The 26,452-nt window shown below is 47.6% G+C and overlaps 2 protein-coding genes across 2 annotated transcripts in view; one reads left to right on the forward strand and one right to left on the reverse strand.

Moving 5' to 3' along the window:
* PTPN21 (protein tyrosine phosphatase non-receptor type 21) overlaps window positions 1–24,761 on the reverse strand; it is a 74,505-nt gene extending 49,744 nt beyond the window's left edge. Inside the window, exons 1-4 of the mRNA XM_014596400.3 lie at window positions 24,332–24,761; window positions 23,614–23,702; window positions 20,637–21,673; window positions 16,054–16,425 (exon numbers count right to left, since the gene is read on the reverse strand). Of these exons, the coding sequence (XP_014451886.1) occupies window positions 16,054–16,233 (180 nt within the window). The 5' untranslated portion in view covers window positions 16,234–16,425; window positions 20,637–21,673; window positions 23,614–23,702; window positions 24,332–24,761. The remainder of the gene's footprint in view (window positions 1–16,053; window positions 16,426–20,636; window positions 21,674–23,613; window positions 23,703–24,331) is intronic.
* Window positions 24,762–24,839: 78 nt separating this feature from the next.
* ZC3H14 (zinc finger CCCH-type containing 14) overlaps window positions 24,840–26,452 on the forward strand; it is a 41,293-nt gene continuing 39,680 nt past the window's right edge. Inside the window, exons 1-2 of the mRNA XM_059723155.1 lie at window positions 24,840–24,945; window positions 25,088–25,130. Coding sequence (XP_059579138.1) covers window positions 24,910–24,945; window positions 25,088–25,130 — 79 coding nt within the window. The 5' untranslated portion in view covers window positions 24,840–24,909. The remainder of the gene's footprint in view (window positions 24,946–25,087; window positions 25,131–26,452) is intronic.

A 26,452-nucleotide genomic window follows, 5' to 3' on the forward strand; every position in this document is an offset into this window, starting at 1 on the left:
TAACTTTAACTTTTCACAGCAAAATTAGATCCAATCAAGAGTATTTTTACAATATAAAGGCTTATAAAATAGCAATGCTGTGGACAGATATCTGTAATACTAAAAAGATCCACAGATAGTGACTATCCATCCCTAATTGGGTAGAATAGTCCTAAAATGGGAACCTCAACTCCCGGTCCCAGGCTGCACGGCTCCAGGACAGCATTTGTTCTGGATTCGCAGTGTTGTGCGGGGATCCCGGTTTTCTGTTCAGTGTGGGAAACACCGGGTTTCCCCTTGCAGGTTGGCAGCGTTCCAGCCTGCAAGGGCCTGCCAGGAGCGGGACACAGGGGGCACCACATGCACGTGCATGCCCACACACATGCAGGTGGCCAGGAATACAGCCAGGCACCTTAGAGAGCAGCTCCTTCCAGGTAAATCTAGTGGGGGGCGGGGGGGGGCACATTGTGGCTCCCACAGTGAGGAAGGGAATGGGGCAGGGGCGGGGGTGCTGCCCATCTGGGGTGGTGCTTGGAGCCTAGGGCTGGGAATAGGATGGACCCACAAAAGGCTCATCCGGGGGCAGAGAGGTAGGGGCATGGCTCCCCGCCACTATACGCACTCCTGGGAGGCATATGGGAGGGACATGTGCCCCCCCCCCCCCAGATTTGTACACAGGGTGGGGGTGAAGGCAGGCTGTCTGCTGCCGGCTCAGGGCTCCTGCCCCCCAGCGACACCATGGTGAGCCACCTCCTGCCTACCTGGCAGCAGTGGAGGTGGCAGCAGAGGCAGCATGAAGTTGTGCTCCCTACTGTTTCTGGGCAGGGAGGGGGTGTGCAGCTGTCACAAGGCTCCCAGGGGAGGGCAGCAGAGTGGGGAGCCCCGTGCCTGCAGCCCACATCCATCCCCACTCTGCTCAGTGGGGAAAAGGCCCTCATCTTGGATTTGAGTATGAGGCAGTGGAGGAGCATAAGGCCACTGCAACTCCAGCTCTGGCCCTGCACTGCAGCTGCTGCTTAACCCTCTACCACCTCTGTCCTATGTCGTGGGTGTAGCTCCAAGGCTGAAGCTGCTGCCACTGCTCCTGCCACTGCCCACCACCAGGCCAGACTGAGCACAGTCCAGGGGTGTGCTCTGTGCCCTGGGCTGGAGTGGGGCCGAAGCCTGCCAAAGCCAGAGGCAAAGTGGCAGCTGGGAGAGGCAGGAGGGAAGGCAGAGGCTGTGGGGGTGGTGGGAGGCAGTGGGGGAAAAGGCAGGGGTGAGGGGAGGTACCATCTCCCCTACTGCCTGCCCTCCGCCACCACCTGCCCACCTACCATCTCCCCCAGTGCCTGCCCCTTTGCCACTGTTTCCCCATTGCAGAGGTAGGAGAGAGGAGAGAACAAATTTAAGATGACTCTCCAATATTTAGATTCTATACATGGAAAACTGTAGCAAATGTATAAACTTTCCAAGTATAGAATCTAATTATCAGGGAGGCATCTTGGATTTGAATAAATACAGTAGTTAAGATGCCCCAACATGGTTATTTAATGAAGTGTATTCAGTTGCTTCTTATAACTTCACCAAACTTAAATTGTTCAGACTGTAATGTTCTGACTCTTTTCAAGCACACTAAGGAAAACTTATGAAAACCTACCTACAGCCAAATCCTATTCTACCTAGTAAGTTTCTGAGGGCAAAGACAGAAGTGCAGCTCCCTGCTGTGACTGCAAATGCTTTGCAGAAGTGTTCTGAGTTACAATGATCCCTTGGAACAAACAGAAGTTCACTGATGGTTCCAGGTTCTCCTGGCAACAGCCCCTTCTCTCTCCCAGCCTGTCCCTGCTTCAGAAAGGGAGCAGAGGGAGCTTGTCCTAGGTGTTCTCCAGCCATCACTAGAGTGGGATGGGTGAACTGGAGCTCCTCCATTGGAGGGGGGGGAGGGGGCGGAGGCTCCAATACACCCTTCCCCACCATCCAGCAGAGGCTGAAAAAAACCCCAGACCAAACTCCCTCTCCTCCCTTTCCCCCCTCCTATTCTGAAAACAGTGACAGGCTGGGAGGCAGCACAGACAGAAGTTACAGAAAACGCTTTGTTTTGAAATGCCTTCATCTGACCCCATGCAATGAGGGTTTAGATTTTTGCCCAAACTGCCATTTTTCAAGTGGTCTGCAGCCATGCACTTGTGTTTGGTCACAGCTATAAACCGCTTTCTGTGGCCAGAATGAGCAAAAATTGTCACTGCTGTCTGCACCCTAAGTGCCACCTTATGCTACTGTATAACAGTCCCAGAAGAAACAATTCGTTTTGTAACATATCTTTATCTTATACTTTACAGAAGGCCATAGATAGATGTTAAATAAGTGTCAGGAGCAAATCCTCTCTCCCACCGCAAACAGTGTACAACCATTCAATGGGTTTCTTACTGAAGAAAACTTCCACAAGAAAGTTAGATCACTTCCTACCAAGACCTTCCTCATCCCACACTAACTTGATTATATGCTTCTCTTTGGTGTTGAGGGCACCCAGTGTCCCACAGTCCTCTGCTCTCCCTTCCCTCCTCTCAAGGGACAGGAAGGGAGGGAAAGCAGTGGCTCCCCGATATCCCACCTAGGGGCAAGCTCTCAGGAACACCCCTCCCCACCCCATTTGCAGGTGGGGAGGAGCAGGAATTCTCTTGTGGCAAGAACCCTCCCAGAGCTTCAAAAGCATTGTGGCCATTGGAGAATGGCCCCTCACCCAAGCCTCCCTGGGGCTGGGGTGCAGTCACACTGTGCACAGCAGCAGCCTTCCTGGGGCTCCAGTTTTGTAACTGTAAAAAAATCATCCCCCACTACCTGCACTTCTCCTAGTGGACCCATAGGAGTGTATGGAGCAGGGACTATTCTTCCGTAGCAGAAACTAGGTTTGCTGCTGTGGAAGAATGGCTCCCCTATCCTGCCAATCAGCTATTTGGCAGGATGGGGGGCTGGCATTCTCCAGGGGCTGGAACCCTCCTGGAGCAGTCTCTTTTTCAGCAGCTGCTAACTGCCTATTGACAACCTGCCCCCCTTCCCAGGCAGGTGAGAGGGCAGGTTGCCAATCAATGGGCAGGGGTGACCCAAGGTGCAGCCCTCTAGTGTCCCCTGACTGGAGAGCTCACTTTACCTCTCCAGCCAGGGGACTGAAACACATATTCACTTTAACTTCTGGGCTATTTTTCTAGCGCTAAGAATTTCATAGTAAGAGAACATCTGTCAGTGGCCTTAGTCACAAAATGTAGTGAGATGGAGAAGGATCTACCACCCATCTTTTGCATTAGCAGCTTTTCAAGGACTTAAGCAGGGTGTAACAGGCTAATATTTAAACAAATAACAGATGGCATAGGATCTGACCCCAAATACTAATATGAAATGCTCCCCCACAAAAAATTGAGTTACTTTGATCTGAAGCTCCGAATTTTATTGAAGGCATGAACAAGAAATTAACTGTAATTGAAAGGGGGAAGAACCCTGAGGTTTGTGTTGAAAGGGCTACCAACTAGATACCTGGATTTTCAATGTGTCTGGCTCAAAATAAATACTGAAATGTAAACTGAATAAGTAGCCTGCTTTTCAGAAGTTATGACCACTTATAGTTTTTGTTTTCTTTAGAAAGTAGGCTACTTATTTAATTGACTAAATAGAGAACCAAGTTATTACTCATACTTCAGATGAAAAAAATGGTTTTTAAATATTATTTTTAAACCAGAGTCTTTTTAAAGTCTTTTTCCATTATGGTAGCTCCTCTCTCCCCTCCATGTTTACTTTTTGAATGCTCAAAAGAAATACATTAAAGCCCAATATAACACTACAGACCAAATCTTGTCTGCTGATTTAAATACAAGTCCTCCTTTGACTTCAAGGATAGAATGTGGTCCTATGAGTTTTCAGTAGAGTTTGTGCACCCTGGAATACTGACTGATAAAAATAGAAACCATTTTTACTCATTGCTGAAAGTCTATTTTTAGTAACATATGGCATTACATAATTCTAAAAATATGATGTGGCATAACTCTTAAAATATGTTAAGCTTCTGAGATTAACACTGTTTTGAAGTTTTAGTGACTTACTCATCATTCAAGCCCTGAGAAGAAAAACAAACCTAAATAAAAAGAACCGTAGAATTTCTATGTAATTACTTTCCAACTAATTGTATTCTACTTTACAAAAAGAAATAGCAAAGCTTGTGTATAAATGTAAAACAGCAAAAAGAACTCAAAAGAATAAATAAGGAAGTAATAATATAGGTCTAGGGTTGAATACTAATATGAAATCCAGAACTTCATAAAGAAACAGTTGCCTCTATCACCCACATCCATTCCACCACCCTACTTTATGGCAAAAAGACCTCATAGGCTAAGCAGTGGGGTTCAAATCAGACATCTGAGGAACATACAATATTATATGATTAAGTGGGTGGTGCACTACTAAATCTTCTCGTCATTACACAGCTAAAGGTGATGATAAAAATGCTTTGTGTAAGTTTTTACCTGCACATAAATTACAAGGCAGTTTTCAAACACTTGTGATCTTTTAAAAGCCCATACCAAAAACAGAACAATAATATTGGTTCCTTGTCAAATTCTAAATCTGAAAAATACATGCGCCTCCCTTGATTCGTTTTAGCTGGACACCATAGTTTTCTCTTCTTGTCCCAACCTGTTGTGTAGTATGGATAGATCATGTTAATCAGCAACTGTTTTTAATTTCAGGTTGCAAAAGATCTCTGCACAGTCAGCCAATCTCAACCCTAATGCAAGTTCAGCTGCTTGCAGATGTTAAAAAAAGAAAAAAAAAGGGGGTGCTTTACTTTAAATTGGGCGTGCTCCTGCACTGAGCCCAGCCCATGAGGCATGTTAGTTGAACCTGGCTTGTCCAACATCTTTACAGATCAGGCACTTTAGAGAGGGTTTTTTGGCACTTTTATGTAATAGCTGATTGAATCAGCTTTAGTTAAAAGCACCAAAAAGCCCCACTGAAGCGCCCAACCTATACAGATGCTGCGGAGCCAGGTCAAATGCACTGCTTCTTCCAGTAAAGTGTGGTTTGTGCAGGTGGGTTTAATGTCTGCAAGCAGCCTTTATTTACTTTAGTTGAGTTATACCAGAAATTAATTTGGCTGCACTTATACCTCAGATTAAACATGCCCTTTAAGCTGAAAGGTGTTTTACACTCATAAATTATTCTAATTTCTCTGTGTTGGAGAATGTATTTTTGTACAGTATCTTGAAGCCATTCCTAGTTGGGTTTTATGCTGTCTGGAGAAAAACCTGTAAAGATAACATGAATGTCAGTAACTCATATGACTTTCCCTCCCATAAAAACTCTGCAGCCCTTGCTGCAATTCCAGGATTTGGCTTTGTCTTTAGTTTCTCTGGCAATGAGCATCAACATAATTTTTATTTCTCTAGGACTTTTCAGTCCAACTTTGCTGTTACCTCTTGAAAGGTTTTACATTTGTAGGCAATTATACTGCTACAAACATACTAATCCTTCCAGACTGACAGAAATCAGACATCTTTGGGCCTACAGACTATGGCCAGGTCACTCTAGACAAGTGGTGCTCAACCTTTTGGCCCCACAGGCCAGATGAGTGTTGCAGGAACTGTTTATGTGCCAGATCTAGGCTTGGGGCCTGGCACTGCCCCTTCCCTGCCCCATGTGTTAGGATTGGGCATGGGGGCCCAGCACTGCTCCTTCCAACTAGAAGTGGGCCCTGTGGGCCTGGCACTGCTTCTATTCAGCCCTGTACACTGGGATCAGGCACCAGACCCAGCATACAGGGCCCTGGGTTCCTCATGGGTCCGGAGATTTAGCAGTAGGGAAACGGTGGCACTGCTCTCCCACTGCCACAGGGAGCCCCACAGGTAAGATGACATGGGGCTGTGGGTTGAATCTGACCCATGGGCCAGCAGTTGAGCACCCCTGCTCCAGACTAAAAGTTTTGAAGGTGGGGGTAGGAAGCCAAACCTCTACCTTACTGGCAAAACCCTATGTCAACAACTATACTTCTGTCAGTTTAGCTATGTTGTTCAGGAAGATGGTGTAGCTATGCTGGCAGAAAAACTCCTTTTGTTGGCCAAACCTACACTATGGGTCTTTTCCAGCATAGCTGTATCAGCAAAGGCTTTATTGTGTAAATAAGCCCTATACCACACATTCCTTATGGGGATGTCAGTGATGATCAGGCATCCTGGTTTTCTCTGTAGCCTACCAGCACCTCAATCATTATAATAAAATACATTCTAAATACCTATATATTTTGGTATTTATTTTTTATCATGGAAAATCAGAGCTCCCCCTGCCCCCTTCGCTCACCAGGACGGATCCAGCTGCAGCTGTCCCCCGTGCTGCTTTGTGGTGCTAAGCACCCTGATATGCCAGTACCACTCACTCCCCACCCATGGCCTCCTGGCCCCGCCAGTGCCCCTCACTCCCCACCCACAACTCCCTGGCCCTGCTGGTGCCCGTCACTCCCCACCCACAGTCCCCCCATTCCTACTGGCGCCCATCACTCCCAAACCACTGCCCCCTAACCCCCTAGTGTGTGAGGAAGGGAGTGGGTGTGTGGAAAACAGGGTGGGTATGTGGGGAAGGGGGTATGTGTGGCGGGGTGGGGAGGCACAGGTGATGTGGCGATGCAGTGGGGAGGTGGGGGGGCAGGTGCCCACCAAGATTTCTGTACCCACAGCAGGGTGCAGGACTACAGCCAGGCCAGACCAGCTCTGAGCAGGAGCTGTCTCTGCGACCTACCAGGCAGGACACTGTGCAGGAGGGAGTGCCGCACCACCACGGTGAGGTGCAGCAGCAGCGGCACAGAGTGCCACCTGCCCCCCCCACGCTGAGCAGGCAATAGGCACCTCACCTTGGCGGCCATGGCAGCATGGCGCAGCACTAGCTCCCAGTGCTTGGTCCTGCCTGTTGGGCTGAGGAGGTATCACTTCAGAAGCTGATGTGGCCTGGCTGCAGCTCCACTACTCACCATGGGCACAGAAGTCTCAGACGGCACGTGCCCTCCACTATCCCCACAGATTTACCTGAAGGGAGCTGCAGAAGATACTCTCCACCACACTGCCTTGCTGTCACATGTATGTGTGTGTACACATGTACACAGTGCCCCCTGCATCCTGCTCTTTCCAGACCTAAGCAGTCCCTTGAAGGCTAGGACTTTGCCAGCCTGCAAGAAGTGCTTTTCTCCATTAAAGGAAAAAATCTATGTTTTCCCACAGCAAGTGAAACACACAGATCCCTGGTGATGATAGCTGTTTCATAGCTAATTGCAACAACTTATCTTTGTATAAAGGGATCAAAAACAGTGCTGAAAGCATTTACAGTTACAGATAACAGAAGGAGAACACAGCACTTGAGATTTCACAAATGAATTGTGGGAAAGAAGAAATCTTATTTTTTTTACTCACCTAAAACAATAGCAAGTTCCATTACATGAAGAGTGCCTAGTTCTCAAATAAAGATACATAAACCAGAGGGGACAGCAGTCCAGCAAAGAGTGAAAATGCCTTTTATCATTTTATACCTCCAAGCTGAGACAAGAAACTTCAATCAATATATATTTACAGTTCTGGACTCTATTTCAGGAATACAAAGAAAAAGAGCCCCCCCCAAACTAAGAGAAAAACTCACCGAAATAAGCGGAAAGATTTTCTTGAAAATGTCAGACTTTTATATCATGCCCTAATTATTCAGCATATGCACTGTAGTCATGCCTACAGTCCAAGTCAGATGAGGACCCCATTGTGCACTGTCCAAGCATACAGTAAAGTGACAGTCCTTGCTCTTAAGGACTTTACAGTACAAAAACAGAAGCGACTTACAAAAAGCGTGTGGGTGTATTCGCACAAATATGAGGAGTGAACAGTGAAACACTTGCAGACACAATGAGCTATTCAATAAACAATAAGGGTGTCGTATTGTGCACCACTTAATTATCGGAAGAGCCAGAGCCACACTATATAATTAAGGGCCGCATTGTACTGTCCTGGGATAAAAGCAAAAGAAGGGGACAAACAGATTTAAAATACTCATTTTGAGACATGTTTGTTTATAATTAACTGACAAATTTTTAAATGGCTAGAACATTTTCATTTCTGGCTATCTATGGAAAAGATTTAGCAGAGCAACGCCCAGGTCATCGGAATGTATGACTCAATGATTACAAACAGAAATCAATCCCAAGTCTAAAACCTTTCAGAATGTAAATCTTTTAACTAATCCCCAAATGAATTTTTCCTAGTTATTTCAAGATCCCTTTAATAAGAACTAGTTAAAACAAAGCAGAATAGGTACTAATAGCAGCTAAGTTGGGGGGGGAGGGGGGAATTCTGTGTATGTTGTTTAATCATAAATCTATATATCAACACGATCTGCATAGGGTCTTAGTTGTGTTATCTTTTACCTTTCCTTGAATAATAGTAGCTGCAAGCTTCCCACTAAAGGGGAGGGGAGGTATAGATTCATAGACATTAGGGTTTGGAAGGGACATCGTAAGATCACAGTTCAGTCCCTCTGCCATAGGCAGGAAGTCAGCTGGGATCAAGTGATCCTAGCAAGAAAAATATCCAGATGTCTTTTGAAACAGTCCAGAGTAGGTGCTTGCACCACCTCTGGGGGGAGTCTGTTCCAGACCCTGGACAATCACACCGTAAGGAACTTTTTTCTTACATCTAGTCTAAAATCATCCTTCCTAGAGTTTATGGCTATTAGATCTTATTATCCCTTGGGGAACTCTGGTGAACAGCTGTTCTCCCAGGTCCTGATGTACCCCTCTTATATATTTGTAGGCTGCTACCAAGTCCCCCCTGAGCCTTCTCTTTTCCAGACTGAAGAGTCCCAAATCCCTCAGCCTCTCCTCGTATGGCCTGCCTTCCAGGCCTTGGATCATACGAGTGGCTCTCCTCTGGACTCTCTCAAGCTTTTCCACACCCCTCCTGAAGTGGAGGGCCCAAAACTGGACGCAGGATTCCAGCTGCGGCCTCATCAAGGCCAAGTAAAGCGGGAGGATGACATCTCTGGTTTTGCTTGAGATGCATCAGTAGATGCACGCCAGAGTTTGGATCGCTTTGCCAGCCACAGCATCACATTGGTGACTCATATTCATCTTGTGGTCAATCAGGACCCCCAAGTCTCTTTTTGGTCATGGTGCTAGCGAGTGTAGCATTGCCAAGCTTGTAAGTGTGTTGAGCGTTCTCCCTACTGAGGTGCAGCACCTTGCACTTTTCAACATTGAAGGCCATCAGGATTTGGTCACCACACCTTGAGAGCGTGTCCAAGTTGGCCTGTCTCCCCAGCCTGTCCTGCAGTGTGACCGCCCTCGCCCATAATTTGGTGTCATCCATGAACTTTGCCAGTTTGCATCTGACTCCCAACTCCAGATTGTTAACGAAGATGTTAAAGAGTACCAGCCCAAGTGCCGAGCCCTGAGGGACTCCACTGGTCACCCTGCACCATGTTGATTTGCTCCCGTCAACTAGTATTCTTTGGGTCCGACCCGATAGCCAGTTACCTAGCCATCAGACCATAAGATGATCAAGGCCACAGTTGCCCAGCTTAGCCATGAGGACATCATAGGGAACTAAGTCAAAGGCTTTCTTGAAATCTAGACATATGACATCCATGTCATCTCCCTTGTCCAGAGCTCGTGTCACCTAGTCATAGAAGCAGATGAGGTTCGTCAGGCAAGACCTGCCAATCACAAAGACATGCCGGCTAGCCTTCAGAAGCTTGCCTTCTGTTAGTCTGGTGTTGGTGAATCCCTTGACAATATTCTCTAGGGTTTTTCCAGGGACGGATGTCAAACTGGTCTATAATTCCCTGGGTCATCCCTCCTCCCTTTCTTCAAAATAGGGACCACATTGGCCCTTTTCCAGTCTTCCGGGACCTCACCCAAGTGCCATGAATTTTCAAATATCTTTGCCAAGGGGGGTGCAATGATGCCTGCCAGCTCCTTTAAGACTCTCGGGTGCATTGTCTGGGCCCACAGACTTGTGAATGTCCAGATTCTCAAGGTGTTCCTTCACCTGATCCACATCAATTTTGGACCTGCCACCCACTCCCAGGCTGGTTCGTGTAAGGTTACTGTGACTGCATACAGACATTATATGTCTACTGGAAGAAATTTCATCCTGTAGAAAAACAGCTGTGGAGCTGGACTGTACAGGCATTCCTGAAGCCTCATGATTGGAAAGCTTCACAGGTGAGTTCTCATGCCAGGGAGCACTAGCGGGTTGCCCCCAGAGCTGGCCCTGTCCTGCAGGGAGCTCGCATATTGACAGCCTACCTTCTCCCTGCCTGGGAAGGGGGCAGCCTGTCAAGTGGCAGTTAGCAGTCAGCAGTTGGGGGCTGCCCAGTTTGGGAAAGAGGCTACTGCTCCCCTCATCTCCCAGTCTACAGGAGGTGGAGAGTAGCTGCTCCACATATCTCAATAGGATGACCCCAGTCTCAGGAAAGCAGGGAACCTTTTCCACAGCTTCACAGGTGAGTTCTCAAGCCAGGGGGAAAACGTACAGATGTTTCCTATTCAGTTTCCTGGGAGAAACTCTCCTGGGACCAATTTATCTTGGTTGTTGCCAGGTGATTTTTCTCCCGGAGTGGCCATTTTTGCTTCAGGAGAACACGTGTGAACACCTGTACACTTTCAATTTTCTACCAGGAGAACATGCTACTAACATGCTGATTACAGTAGTATACCCTGAGTTCTGATCTCTCTCAAAAAGACAGTTTAGCTGCTAAAATGACTGAGAGTTATCATTTTGTTAATTTTATTTTGTGCCACTTTATCACTATTCAGTGGAGAAGAGACTTGCTTTCTTGAAAGTGGCACAAATATGAACTCATGTTCCTTATTTTCTAGAATTTATTCACAATTTTTAAATGTAAAAAATATTCAAGGTAGCTCCGAGAATATTACAAATGCAAACAAAAGGCAAATTACTGAGTTTCAGCACTACAGAAAAAATAGTTCTCATGCACTTAAAGAAGCGAATGCTGCAGATGAAATATTGCATTCAAATTTAGTGTAAAATTATATTGAAGAAAAAGACACTGATACTAAAATAAAGCATATATGTAATTTCAGTTTCTGACTTAACTTGATAACAGTGAAAGAATTCAGAGTTAATGATACCCGATTGCATCTCAATTTTTCAATAAATCTATCATCCATTTTTGTCCTGTTCAGCTTTAGGAGCATAGAATGAGAAAACTTGTACTATATACACAACTCTTTTATCAGGCAAAGGAAAGATCCTTCAACCTTTCCCCTACCGCTTTTGAATGTATAGGAACTTCCATTCCACCTACCCTTGCTTGGTCCATCTGCAATTTCATCCAGGATGGTGGCATATAGGATGCTTTGTGGTTTGTGAAATGAATGTGCTTTTAGATAGAATAATATTTGTAGTGCTCACTATAGGTTTTAATAAACAAATACTTCTTAAACTAACAAGAACTTAAAGAATCACGTGAGAAAAGCTCCTAAGGATTTCTGTATTATACAAACTTCCACCAAAGCAGATCTCAGAGCTAGACTGGACACCAAAACTTATCCATTCCAGCCCACTACTCAGTTGTGCTCTTACAGATACCTGTCAAAGTTTTGGCTAATACTTTGTCATACTTAGCCTATTAAGCTGGGCATGAGCACGAGTATGTGCACCAAGCTGTCATTCCTGGTCTCGCAACAAAGTTTAATCTACCAGTTATTCTTCTAATACCATTTTTAAAAGCATGTTTGGTTGTACATCAGTAGCAATAATATTATGACAGCATTTGGCTTAGCAATCAAACCAAACCAACCTGTGTATTTATCTCATAAATTCACATTAAAAAAAACTGAATGCAAAGTACTTATGGATGTGCTTTTTCTAAGGATACTCAAAAGACAGTGGGCAACAAAATCTGACTGTAGCCAAGTCAAGTCTCTCTTATGTTTGGTAATGCTTGTTCATGCCTAGAGTATACACAAATGAGATTGCATGTTGGAAACAAACACCTTTAAACCCGTTTACAACCAGGTTCACAACTAGAGTTCTTGATTCTTTTTCATATCTGCAATATTAGATTTTTCTCTTCTGATATAAACACAGCCTCCGAGTTTAGGTTACATGGGACAGCCTTGTCTCTATGAATTCCTTTGGAAAGCTGTGCAGACAGCTGAATTTGTTCAGATACGTGAAATGGGAGCATCTTGTAAGGAGTTATGCATGCCAACCATGATGCACAGCATAAAACCAGAACAAATTTAACAGGACAAATTTTACATATGATAAAACTTGCACAAGAACAGCTTGTTACACAACACCAAAAGTTACAAGTTTGCAAACCAACTTGTATTCCCTCTTGCAGCAACAACAAAACAGTTGGACTGAAGCACTGCTGAGAGTGAATCTGAGAGTGTTTTTGATTAGGCTTCTCACCCAGACTTTGTGATTTAAGGGAGGTGGGTTGTATTTACATTTCCTCAGATTCATATTCTGGGAATTCTGTGGCTTATTTTTCACTGTCTAATAGATTCTTCCTTACTGTTTTTGTGAAGTTTATACTCACTGCCATGCCCAAGTTGATAGAAGACTCAGATTTCCTGAACCCTCTTCCTCTTACCAGTAGACCACGCCACCTTACTAACACAGCCACTGGAACTGGTAAAGCCAGTGTCTAATAACGCGAAACAAGATTTAAAACCATTAATACTTTTTTTTGTTTAAAGTTACCTCTTGAACTGACCGGCATTAAAAAAAAATGAAGTAGTTTTAAGATAAAAATCTTAACAAACTGTTTCTCAGAATCCCACATTCAGTAACTATAACAAACTGCAGTAAACAGGAAATGAAATAAAATTTCTATAACTTTATTAGATGTTTTCTTTAAACTGTCTTTAACATACAGATTTAAAACAGTCCCATTGCAAAAGGCTGTGTGTTAAAAGATTGCCTACTTTACTACAATATCGTACCTGCATATCCCATGTACAACACCCAAACCACTTCCTAGTTTTCACAGTAATTGACCTAAGCCACAATCACCTCAATGAACAGGCATTATCTGACATGGCTCTGAGCACCCTCAACTCCCATTAATGTCGACCTGACATTAGGACTCTTAATACATTAATAAGCAGCATCTCACAGAGGCACTCAATGTTTCACAGAATCAAGCCCTAAATCTGCTGCTACAAAACTAACCAAGGCCAAGAGCGACAAAGTTTTCTTCCTGGAGGCCTTGTACTTAACAAGCAGTCAGGACATATTCAGTGCCTTCTGGAATAATCATTTAAAGGCAAACAGCATTCTTCTGAGGGGGAGTTTAAGAATGATGATTTATATCCTCATCTCCAGCTCTATTTCACTTCAGCACATTTCTCTGCCAAAATAATCCATGTAAGAATGTGTTACCAGAAGAATTTGTTCAAAGTTCAGCAGTCTGGCTTTTACTCCCTAAATCTCTGGCATTCTCAATTATAATTGAGGGAACTTCCATCATTTTGTGAAGATGTCAGAACCAATAGCAAAAAGGGAGAGATAATGGAAAGCAAACTGAAGAAAGTGCATTCCCTTGAACCACACCTATGGCTTAATATGCGTCAGGGAAGGCTCCTCCAGAGTAGATGGCACCTATGCTTTTTGCAAACCAAATGAATTAAGATCTCTTCTTACTGCAGTAAGTTATCCCAGCATCAGTTGGGTTTACCACTTTCAGATGCCACCAAACTCCACTAAAAACACACATGCTAGTTTTGTAAAAAATACACCGTCCAGAGCTGCTACAATACATGTTGGTACAATATTGAGATAATTAGGAGGCCTTTATGTATTTTTTCTTTGGCTACAGCACAGCATGACAAGAATACAAGGCAGTGAAAAAGCAACTGCCTTGTATAGGAAAAAACAATATTTTGAAATAATAGGTTTAAAAAGACAGCGGATAATAATCTACAAGGGAGACTACAACTAACAACTCACAGTAAGCAAGTGCTGAAAAAAATCAATGGATTTATGTGGGGTATTTTCTATGCATCTGTTATTGAACTATTCAAAATACAGAATAAAAGGCCATTTTATAGAATTCTGCTATAAATAATCCTTCAGCCCCATGCTGTACATAAGAGTATTTGCAAGACATGCCCCTGTATTGGTTTGCCCCAAAAGTTACTGCAGTTCCTTTAAGCTAGAAATATATTTTGATAAATTGACGAGTTATTAATTACCCATAACTGAAAAAGATGTTTCTTCTTCAGATTCCTTTTCTATTTATGTTGTGTATCTCAGTCTGAGATTTTATCCTATGTTTAAGTCCCGTATATAGACAGGCATTCAGTGTATGCCAACAGATAGTAATCGAAAATATAATAATAATAATTGTTTCTCTTTGGCTAGTAATAGCATGCAGAATATGGTCATTCCTGTTTTGCAACTCTTCTACTTCATATGTTTTTGCTTCATTTTCTGCCAAAAAGGGAAATCGATACATTTGTAATGCTCCACAAGATAACGCAATATCATGGTTCTTGCGGTAAGTCAGACTGATTTGCTATTCTGGAATGCAGCATAACTTTCAGATTGTGTCAACAGCATACAACCAAAGGGGCCATATTTGTTTCTGGCATGCTTCCACTGAAGCTAATGGAATTACAACAAAAACAAATACAGTCCTTTCAAAGCAGGCCTGTGTGTACCCACATCCTTAAATAAATGGAAATCTAAAAGCTCAGTTTTATAATTCAATGTTTTAGGTGCGAGTAACGTAAAGAATGAACAGCCTCGGTCATGTGGTCATAGCGTAGTTGTGATGAAGGAGGAAATATGCAAGACACGACATTTGTAAGGTGAAGAATTATGTTTTATTAGATCAACTTATGTTAGGGGGAAATGTTAGATAAGATTTCTAGCACAAAATGCCCTTCCTCAGGTCTGGAAAAGGAGCAGATAAGGTCTAAGCCAAATACCATTTAAAACAATTAGTTTTGTTTTAACCTCATTAATAAAAGTGATCACTTAAAACAGACGTGGGCAGTAAACCTGCAGAGGAAAGAAAAAGCATCAGAAGTAGCTACATATCCAATAAAGAACATTAGTTTAATCTAACAGTGTTAAAGAATAAGACCATTCCAAAGGAAGCATGGCCGTTAGCACCTGTGGAGCAAAGAGAAGGTTATCAGGGAAAGCAAGAAAGTTAAAATGAGCAATAAAACCATTGTCTGTATCAACTCCATGTTTTCCAAACTTTTGTTCCCAGATCTATCTTCTGTAGGTGCGGTATAAAAGTTTTCTTGGAGGAAGTCAGTCCCCAGTGAGTTAGACCAAAGTAAACGAGAGTTACTAGGAGTATACTTCATCCCAAACTAACTTAACTGTCAAAATTAATTTGAGTATCCAAATACTATGCTAGTGCAAATCAAGCATCTCTTTGTGATGAGCTATGCATTTAACTGCTATGGGCTAGCTCAAGCACATAATGTAGGCACACACATGCATGCATGCATGCATACTCATGGTATATGCACACACAGCTGCAAATACCCAAGCACCAGTGTGTACCAATACTGGTGTACTGATACTTTGAATCTTTTCCCAGCACCAGTTTACCAGGAACCCACACATGCAAATAAGTCTGTCAGGACATTCATAAAAACTTTTCCTTTATCCAGTTAACTGAATATTTGTTTAGAAATCATTCAACTTATCTCTGTCCCTTTGAGTTGTCTTGTCTCACAGAGTGCCATGAACACGGTCAGTGTTTAACAAATAATAACCACTATCTTTTGTCCAGCACAGGAAACTTCTATGCTAAACCTGATGCACAGCTGCCATGTCCCATTCTTTTGTGCATTCTTTTTAATGTAAATTGCAAGATGAACTGCTCCAAAAGCCAAAGTTCCACTTTGGATCAGAACATATGTAATTAAAGGGAAGCTGAGATGTCTGCTACAGGACAAAATTTAACCTGAAAATTTTCAAGGGCATACTTTGTTGTGTGAAATAGTAGAGAATCACTGGGTTAGGTAATCCACTGCAATAGATGGCTAGAGAAGTCAAGGTGTCCAGTTGCTAGTTTGCTTACCTCCCGAAGTTCAAGCCTCTGAGCTACAGCCTCCAGGCTTTCTTGGCCCGTGCTCTCCACAGAGAGGGTGAACTCCACAAATTCATTGTTGAGCAACTGGATGCGAGCCACCAAGCAGCTCTTGCTGGATACTGTATAACGTCGAGTTCGTTTCAATTTCAGCCCAAAAGGCAGTGGCATCTTCTTTTCCCACCCACGCGGTCAGTGGAAAAAATACCACCACACAGAAAAATAAATAAGGGAAGTAGACGTATCCTCCCAAGGAGTAAGGAACTGTAAAGTCTCCCACTGATCAACCAGCGGCAGCAGCAGCCATTAAAGGAGAGCAGGTTCTCCACCAAGGTCTTAGTGGAGGGAACATTCGCAAGAACTCTAAAGAGGGAGAAGAAGAGAGAAAGTCAGAAGCAACTTACTTGAAAGGGCAATAAGAAACTTGTGAAATCTACAAAATTACAGTATATATTTCTAAATCCATGATGCATTTTTCTCCTTCAGAGAACTCTGTTTAGGGTTGGAAAAGTGAATAAGAACTAGAATTCCTGGCTTTGCCACAGACTGATAGAATGCCCTTTGGTAAGTCACAACAGCTCAGTTTTATTCATCAGCCAGATGGTGTAATGAGTAAAGCTGTTAAATGACTGTAAAGGAAAAAGGGCCGTATGAACGACTAATAAGTTCATGAACTGAATCAGTACTTGTATGAAAAATCTCCTGGGAAAACCTAAGTGCCCCAAGCATTTGGAACTGCAAGTCAGTATATGGAACTATTTGCTTTCTGTCAAAGAAGCTCTCTCTATACATGCAGGTAAAGGTGGAATGGGATCTACTCCACAGAATCACACCTCCTGCCTGCCACACATGCATGGCGCGAGGTGCAATTGTGGGATCGTGCATTAGATCCCATAGTGCTTTACTGCTGGCGCAGGCTCCCCCCTCACTGGCAAGAGGCAAGCTCTTGTGGCTGGGAGCCCCCTAAGGCAGGGAGATCTCTGCAGCAGGGATCTCCCTGCCTCGGGGGTTTCAGCACCCCTGGGGCTGGCAGATCACAGCTGTGCCCTGTGGCTGCCAGGGTCCTGCTTGGCCCAGCACCAGAAGGCATGCTGCAGACACCCAGTGTCCACAGCTGTTGGACTCTAGGTCTTAGCAGCTGAGGGACTCGAAGGCTTGGCTGGGCAAGGTGCACCCCTGTGGCTCAGAGCCCACGGCTGACAGGACGCCCAGCCACAGAGAAGAACCTGCTACACATTCAAATTAAAGCTGGATAGCACCAGCTATAAAGCTAGTACATTTTCCAGGTCTAACTTTATAGCTGGTTGGAGCTTTTTATGGCATGATAGTTACTTTGCTCAAGTAGCTGGTCTCCAATTAATTGCATATACCTGTAGTGTATAGAGGGGGCCAGAGAAACCAAGGCTCCAACACTGCCTTAGGGCTACTCACTACTGTATCATTTGAGGCCTTCCCTTTTGGGCAAAATGCAGCTTTCATTTTTGGTCATAGAAGGGGTGTAACAACTGCATCCTAACCAATGCCAGTGTCATTTGTTCTATTCCTTTAATATTCCCCATATCAGCACTTAGCTGCAACCCTGAGCAGCTGATCAGTGTTTCAAGTGCCAGCACTCCTTTCTCCTTCTCCATTCTCCCCCCCCCAAACCAGTGGGCTCCATTTCAGTGGGGGGAGGAAGGTAGTAATACTTTATTTTCTAAATTCCCTCCTCAAATAACAAAGGCTTCTTTCATGAGCCCTACAAACCTTAGTCATCTAGTGACCTGCTCATCCCAAATGCTGCCTCAGGGTCTGCTCGCTGTTAAAAGAAATCCATGAACACATTGGCACAGGCCCCTGCATGCTGTAAAGACAGCTGTTGGCCATGGCACGATGCACACAGGGCAGATGACCCTGCAGCCAGGCCAGGCAGTGCAGTGCCTGGGTGCAGGGTAAGGGGATCAAACACTGAGGTTTTTGTCTCCCACTGACAGTCGGTCTATGCCGGTGGGGCAATGATGCCCCATGCCTCGGCCAGCATTCCTTAGGCAGAACCTGTAGCTGTCTTCACACTGGAGCCTGTGAGGGGATCACACCAGCCACAGCAACATGGGGACACTGCTTTGCCAGCAGGAGCAGAGCCAGAAAGCACATTTCCCCGCAGCCTACTGGAAGAACAAGAACTATGACCCAGGGGCACCAGAGCCCTCGCCTTGGAGTGCAGCCGTCAACCCAGTCCTGAAGCAGAAACTTGCAGCACTGCAGTGGGACAAGTCCACAAGCCTGTGCTACAGGAGCTTCCACTCAGTCCTGTTTTGGAGGGATTGGCACCTAGGCCAAAGATCCATACAAGGGCATCAACCCACCCACAACAGAGAATGAGACCCTCAACGCTCCCTTGCTTTTGGTAAGAAAGAACCAAACCATCCATGTTGAGCTCCCAAAGATGAGCTACCTCTGTCACAATCCCCACAATTTCCCAACCATCTCATCAGATTGGGACATATGAATAATACATCTTGCAGATGAGGTGCTGGCCTGGATTTCTATCAACTGGCCACTCTTGCCATTTGCTAAGTCTTCTCTTGCTTCAATTCTAAACACCTATTGACAGAACACAGCATGACTGTGTCAGGGCAGGAAGAAGAACTGGACTTCCTGAGAACACTCTAGGTTTATCCCCTTAATACATTTGATGCTCAAATCCATATTTAGGTGCTAGACTATTCTAAGGCAATCAAAGAAAAAACATTACTTGACTCCTCACCCTGAGTTATGTAGTTCCTTCTTTCAGGTCGAAAGTTTCCAGCACAATAGAAAAGAATAAAGAAAAGCAAGGAGGTGATGGGGTAAGACACAGGAGAGAAAGGAACCGGTGCCATGCTTGCGGCTCTGGCTCAGAAGACCCTCCATATCTACTTGGCAGGAGCTTCTAATGGTTGGCTGCCTCCTCCCTGTCCCAGCTACTGGAAGATTTCAAAGGCAAGAGGATGCAGCTTAGCTCAGAATCTGAGTCTTCCCGCGTGTCCAAGCAATACCTAATCCATTTCTGGATGCTACTACAATACTAATAGACAGAAACAGGTTTCCCTGCAGAGCCAAGTGAGTTTATTTCCGGTCCCAAAACCTTTGGCTCACTGACCTCAGCTCATATCCCCATGCCTTGGTTAAGCAGGTTGTACAAGAGACCATAGCACCGTTCTCTTACACACCTTCACTGCCCCTCTTTACTAAGGCAAGCCAAATGCTGAAGACTTCTTCAAGTTTCAGGCACAACTTTAGTGTTGATTGATCATGGTTTTAAAGGAATTAAGTTTTTCAATCTTTTTTTCATCTCCTGACATCCTTTAAACAGACACCAAATAATGTTGCCAAATAATGTCTATACAACTCAAAACCTCCAGAAAGACAGACAGGTGACATTATAAGAAAGTTAACACTTCCATTAACAAGCATGATCAACAGCACTGCTTTCTATCATTTTATTTTAATGCAAACAAAAAAAAAATTGCCTAGGAAGGAATTTTAAATCAGACTTAATGTTCCCTTATCCAAAGAAGGAATTTTTAAAGGTCATATTGTATTCTTGGAACATTTTTCTTAAAAATCCCCCAGTTTTCACTCTAATAATTAGACATTTTGGTAGCATTTTCTTGTTTCTAAACTACACTTACTTCATTTAAAAACATTGCCAGAAAGGTACAATAAGTTCAAATACCTGTACTGAGCTTGGATCCCAGTGCCTCTTATGCACTACATCAGAGGTAGCCCCTGATAAATAACAAAATACACTAGCGTTGCACAAGAAAGGGAATGGAGGAGGAGTACTGGTCACAAGTCATTTGACAACTTCTACTGCTGGCCAAGCACAGTTCTTGCAAACAGTGCAATATTGTTTTTATTTAGCAGCTGTCATTTCCAAAGACCAGCTGGTATCATATTTGTCTCACGCATTATTTCAATGTACTGCTACTTTGGGACAAAAGAGCCCTGTGCTATAGTGCCAGAAGTTGGAAATGCAAAAGTCTGGCTGCTATTTAGACTTCTTGTGAATGTTCCCTTTATTAAGCAGGCCTAGTATCTATCTGGGAACTAAAAAACATTTTTTGATCGTCTGATTTTACACATCTATATCTGAACGCATATATATCGTTTTCAATATTCACAAGCCAAACAGGAGTCCCAAGGATTGTCATAGGTAGCTCCTCTTTCTCTACAACTCTTAGCTCCTCTCTGAGAATTGCCTCGTATTTGACTTAAAACAGGTGAAGCTCCAGGGATGAGTCTGCCTCATAAAAGTACAATGAAGGGCAGAGAAACAAGGTGCCCAGGATGGCTAACACTTGCAGTTCACACCATTATTTCATGGTTATGCGGAGCAGCCTAACAAGTAGGGCACTTTCTTCCCCGTCTCAGGCCACCCCAGCACAGCTCTGCAAAGCGCACCAGCAAACTATCACAAACTTCCTCTGGCACCTCCGTCCCCCAGGCTGCTTCTAGTCACCTCACCAGCCGGGGGAGGAAGAAACAAAGCAGGGAGGAAGAGCTCCGCTGTCCCCCGCGGCGCCTGCCCTGCCCTGCCCCTGCCCCGTTACCTGCCGCCGCGATCCGGTGACACGCAGGCGCCTTCCCCAATCCGGGTCGCACGGCCCGACTGCGCCGGGACAGCCGCTGCCCGCCCGCCCCTACTGAAAACAGCCCCGCCGCGGGTCACGGCGCTGCGCGGGGAGTCGGCACCGGCCCGGCCAAGTAACCCTGGCGCAGGCTGGCGGGGGCCGGAGGCGCTGTGCGCGGGGCCGGGCGGGGAGTGTCGTGGCCTGGAGGCGTTTCCCGGCCGTGCGGAAGGATACGCGGAGCCGCCAAGTGCTCGCCCGCAGCCCGTGACCTCAGGGAGCAGGAATGCGCGGGGCGGGGGCGGGGACGGGGCAGCGCCGCTGCTTCTCCTGCCACCCTGCGCCCACCCCCGGGACAGCGCTAGTGGCAGCCGTGGGAGCGGCCGGGCCGGGCCGCCCCGCCCTCGCCTCAGGCGGGTGCACAACGCGGGTCCTGCCCGGGGCTGACCCGTGCCCGTGCAGCACCCCCTTCCTCCCCTCCGGGATGTGCCGGGAACAAGGAGCCTTTACTCGGTGCCTCGGTCACAGGCACCAAGCGGACGCCTGAGTCTGAGCCGCGGCTCACTGACGGGAGACGCCACTGCCGTGTGACAAGGGCGCGGGCGCGGGGGATGCGGCAGTGCCGGCCGGTGCTCGGGGTCCCCGCGCCAGCTCCGGCCAGCGGCGCACGCGCACTAGGGCGCAAGGCTGGGCCCGGAGCCGGGGCGCCGCGTGCTCTTGTGTCCGGGCCGCCCGGCTGGCGGCAGCCGCACCCCGGGCGCTGCCCAGCCTTGCCGGGGTACGACAGCCATGGTGTCTGTAAGATCCTTCCAGCCCTCGTACAACGCAGGGTCAATAATAGTAAAAGTGTTTAAAACGTATGATGACTTTTGAGGCAGGTCATTGATGCAGCGAATGCAAAACTCAAGTCACGGAGAATCTTAATCCGGTTTTGGGCTGGCTGTCAGCACCTCCTAACACTGCGCCTCTTGAAATAAAGAAATGCTTCCACTTCCACGTTCTTGCTCGCAGACTGAGGACTTACAGTGATCAACATAAAGTACAGAAGAAAACTTATTTGCATGCGTTTTCAGTGTATGATAGTTTTTTTTTTTCCAGCAAATACGGTAATTTTGAGTTCCAATACAATAATTTCATATTTAAGACCTGCCAATGCTGGCACCACCTCTCCAGGGCCCCAAAGATCATAAGTACGGGGCATTTCTAATCCAGCAGGGTCTCCTCCCGTGCATAGGTGGGGAGGCACATGCCCCCAAGATTGGCTGACATGGCAGCTGGCTTCTGCATTGCTGATTACTGCTCACTGCCGCCAACTTCTGCTGGTGGTCTCCACTTGACACTGCTGGCTTCTGTGGGCATTCGCCAATTGCCACTCATAACCCCTCTCTCCCAGCTGGCTTCTGCGGGTGGCCACTGCTCACCACTGTGCCGCCAACACTGCCACCCACAAATTGTGCCCTCCCTCCCCCCCCCAGTCTCAGGAGGTACCAGTCATTTATGCTGCAGTGTGTGGCACATGGGTGGGGGGGGGGGGGCGCACGGCAGGGATTCTGCAGAAAAAACCTAACTGGGGTCAAGGTGTGCACATGGATCCCCAACAGCAGTGGCAGCCGGAAGGGCTGCTGAGAAAAGCACAAGGTGGGTTGGGCTCCGGGCTGTTGCGGGGGGGGGGGGGGGGTTCTCTTATGGGGGCGCTTAGCCCCCCCAAGCTCTCCCATAATTCAAACCCTGGCAGTGTGGCCCTTTACACTGAGCTGGCCCTGTGGAAGAGGCTGGGTGTGGTGTGAGGAAAGAGACCAGACCTGAGGCTGATTGTTCCTCCTGAAGGAAACAGGTTCCATCAGGCTATGCCTTACGGCAGGGATTTTCAACCTTTTTTAATAAGTGTACCCCTGGCGGCCTCCTTTTTAATATGTGTACCCCGGGGGGGGAGAGGGGTGGCAAGCGCAGGGCAGCCGCAGCAGCCGCTGCTCCTGGCACCGCTACCCGGGAGGAATGAGCTAGCGGAGCTCGTGGAACAAGGGGCTGGGCCCCTCCCTGCACCTCCCCACTCTCCCCTCCCCTCCCTTCCCTTTCCACCTCAAACAGCTAGCACTCACGGCCCCCAGCTGTCTGTGCACAGCGCAGCGCGCACCTGCCGCCTGCCCAGACACGCAGAGCACATACAGCCCAAGAGGGGGCCACCCAGCCCCAGCACACATGGGGCAATGCTGGACGTGGAGTGGGGCAGGAGGTAGTGCATGGCCAAATGCAGAGCTGCTGCGGCCACCCCGTGCAAGCTTTCCCTGCCCTCGGTGTTCAGCTGGGTAGGTGGAGCCTGTGTGGCAGCATGAGGTGGTGGGTGGCAGCGCTCCATCCCCACTTGCCTGCATGTACCCCCTAGGGACTTCTCAATTACTCCCAGGGGTACATGTACCCCCAGCTGACAACCCTGCGTTAGGGACAGGCTGCATGCAGCTGTCTCCGGTCAGCATTCATGAAGTGAGCTTCAGCTCGGGAAAACGTGTGCACACGGTATTGGGGGCAAATCTACCCTGCCTTCTAGACTTGAGACTGTGTCTTTCTCCTTCCTTTTCCTAACTGTATGTTGGCTGCGCCTGAGAATTTCTCTCAGACCCTCCACTAGGCAGTGCATAACTTGCTGTGCCCGGCTTCCTAGATTCAGAAAACTGAGGAAGAATGTCTTACATGGGGAAGCTTGTCTAACTTTATCCCAACTACACAGCTGGTCCAAGAAAAGATATCGCTCTAAGAAAACTTTGCCTCTCGCATCTGGACCATCATGGCTACAACATCACTTACGCTACCTTTCTCCATCCTGGCAGTGCTGGTCAGTACAGCCAGGATATGCTGGTTTGTACAGGTGGTTAAATCCACCTTGCCCACACCCCACGTTTTGATAATCCCAGGGCTGGCATGGGACCAGACTCTAATGAAAGGAACATGGTTGGAACTGTACCTACGATGGATGGGATGGCATCCAGTGATCTTCACATCCAGAGACATTTGCACACAGTTCTCATCAGATCAGTGAGAAAATCCTGATTCCTGAAAGAAGAAGAGTAGAAAAATAGAGATGTCTGGCGATTATTGCAGGGGGGAGGGTGTTAAAACCATATCTCCTTTTTACAAATCCATTTTCTTCCCCACTTTCCTTTTGCTCTTTTTTCACAGCATCTCTGAGACCTTGTGGACATTGAGGAGGAATGCCACCATCTAATTTATTCATCGGCAGCGAAAAGAAAAAGGTACCCTGTGAAGTGTCAGACATACCCAGCCCTTGGCAGGTTACAACAAATCCACATCCTTTCTATGCAGATTAAAAGTCCATCCCTGTTTACTTGTCCGCAATCCCTCCATTTAGGACAGTCTCTACTCCAGCTCATTGACAGGTCTCGACAGTGGCAACGCCTGGCCCGCCCCCCTGACCAGCCCTGCTTGCCCTTCACGCAACAGGCGGGGGGCAGGCGGGAGCACGGGTCTTCCCCCTGCGAGCGCTGGCCGGGGAGTGGGGGTGCCGTCGGTGAGATTGGCCACGGGGGGACCCCTGCCTGGTCAGCGAGAGTGGCCGCTGACTGGTCACTGGGGGGGGCATGTGCCCCCACCCCCGACTTAGGTGGCACTAGATGCCCAGGGGTCTTGAGGTGACTTCAGAGCCCAGTCCTTGAGCCACAGACCTGTCTGCAGAAGTTGCAGGTCTTTCCGCAGGGGAGAACAGGCCGTAGGCCAAGACGTCTCTCTTTTTCCTTCCTCTGTTCTCTCCTGTGCTTCAAGGGCGAGCGGCTTCGCCTCAAAATGGGCAGCTGCCTGCTTAAGGCTGCCGCGCCACTGGACTCAACGGGCAGCTAGCTCCTCCTGGCTCTTGGTGTGGGCCCCCTGTCCCCTGCAAACAGACCTCTCCCTGCGCTGTAATACCTTATTGGGGGGCGGGGGCTTTTGATGAGGGCTGAGTGCGGTGCTTGAAGCCGGACTTTCCCAGCCCCTGGGGCAACAGCCGGCCATGCCCGAAGCCCCAGCCATGAGTACTTCAAGCGAATTTTAAAACGTGGCCGCTCGCTGCCCGGGCGCGGCGAGGCCTGGCAGGCGGCGCAGGCCGAGGCCCAGGGCCGTGCTGGGGGCGGGGGCGGGGCGGAGCGGAGCGCAGGCCCGGGCTCTCCCGGGCGCCGGCAGGGGGCGCTGCGGGCGGCGGCCGCGCTCTCCCCGGCGCGGCCCCCCGGCTCCGGCGCGGCCCGCGGCTGAGGGAGCCATCGCGGCCATGGAGATCGGCACCGAGATCAGCCGCAAGATCCGGGTGAGGCGGCGGCGGCGCCCCCAGCCCAGCCCCGCCGCGGGGTCGGGCCCCGGGAGCAGGGCCTGTGCGGCCGGGGCCGGGGGCCGGGGCCGGGGAAGGCCCCCTTCCCGCTCCTGCCTAACGCGAGTGTGTCTCTCCCCAGGGCGCCATCAAGGGGAAGCTGCAGGAGCTGGGCGCCTACGTGGGTGAGTGTCCGGCCGGGGCTGGGGCTGGGGCCGGACTCGGCCTGGCCGCCCGCGTGCTCCTCGCTGGGCCCGCGGGCGAGGCTAGGCGCCTCCCGTCCCGCAGCGCAGACTCGTGGGGCGGGAAGGGGCCTCCAGAGGCCGGTAGTGCGGCCAGCACCAGCCCTGTCCAAGTCGTCCCTGCAGCTGATCGTCTGCCCACGACATGAGACTAACGTCAGCCCCACGAGTCAAGCAGGTCCTGCTCCTGTAACGTCTAGTTAACATGCACGCAAGAGGTCGCAGTCGGAGGGCCCCCGCTACCGTCCCTACCAGTCTGACCGTGGGGTAAAATTCCTTGCTGACCCCTAGTACGCCGGTCGGTCTGACCCTGAGCAGATAGTCCCTGCCCTTAAGACTGGTCGAAAACAAAAACACACTTTACGTGAAGAAGCAGTGTTTGGTTCAACCCCACTTCACAGTGTCTGTATAGATCGGGCGCTTTGGTGGGTGCACTTTTATTTACAGCTGATTCAACCAGCTATTAGATAACAGTGCCAAAACAGTGCACATGCACTGGGCTCAACGCAGGGGCACACAGAGTTTAAAGTAAAGCACTGATTTTGTGGGGGAATTACTTCTATAAGCAGCTTAAGTGCATATACTCAAGAGGAGGCAGTAGGTGTGGTGCTGACCAGTGTGGGAGACAAGGATATAACAGGCTAAGCTTTGTCAAGGTTTTTGTAAGTCCTGAGGAAAGGAGTCTTTTAACAGTGAGAACAATGAAGTGGCTTTGCAGGTGCTTACGGGCAACTCTTCCCAGGTGTAAGGGACAGCCAAAAGGAACAAAGGTGTGTGTCTAATGCAGCCTGAAGTCATGTGCTAGGTGGAGCCTGGAGTCGACCTCAGCATTGCATGAGAGCACGGGAAGGATGAGGATCAGTTGGAGGGCTTTGAAAATGCTGGCAAGCAGTGTACGTTGGATGTGACAGAGAAGGGGGAAACCAGAGAGAGAGACTAAGATTTTTAGTATAGATAAGAAAGCAGTCCTGTAGTAATAGGTGGAGTTGTGAATTGTCTGTGTAGAGACAGTAGTTGCATTTGTGTTTGTGGATGACCTTTACCCAAAGATAAGTGAGCGAGGGAGAAAAATGAGCCCCAAAGAAAGAGCACTATGAAATGTAATTTCTCCCATGACTGCAAATTCAGCAGTCTGCATTTTTTGTTTTAAAGCAGCCAAAGTGGGTAATAATAAGACAGTTGTGAGAAGAGATTCAATCCTCAAACTGGGTACGTGCTTGTAGTTCAGGGGTGGGCAAAATGCGGCCCTAGGGACTAGATGCGGA

Source organism: Alligator mississippiensis, chromosome 2 (genome assembly GCF_030867095.1).
Source record: "Alligator mississippiensis isolate rAllMis1 chromosome 2, rAllMis1, whole genome shotgun sequence".
In the NCBI taxonomy this organism is placed as follows: Eukaryota; Metazoa; Chordata; order Crocodylia; family Alligatoridae; genus Alligator; species Alligator mississippiensis.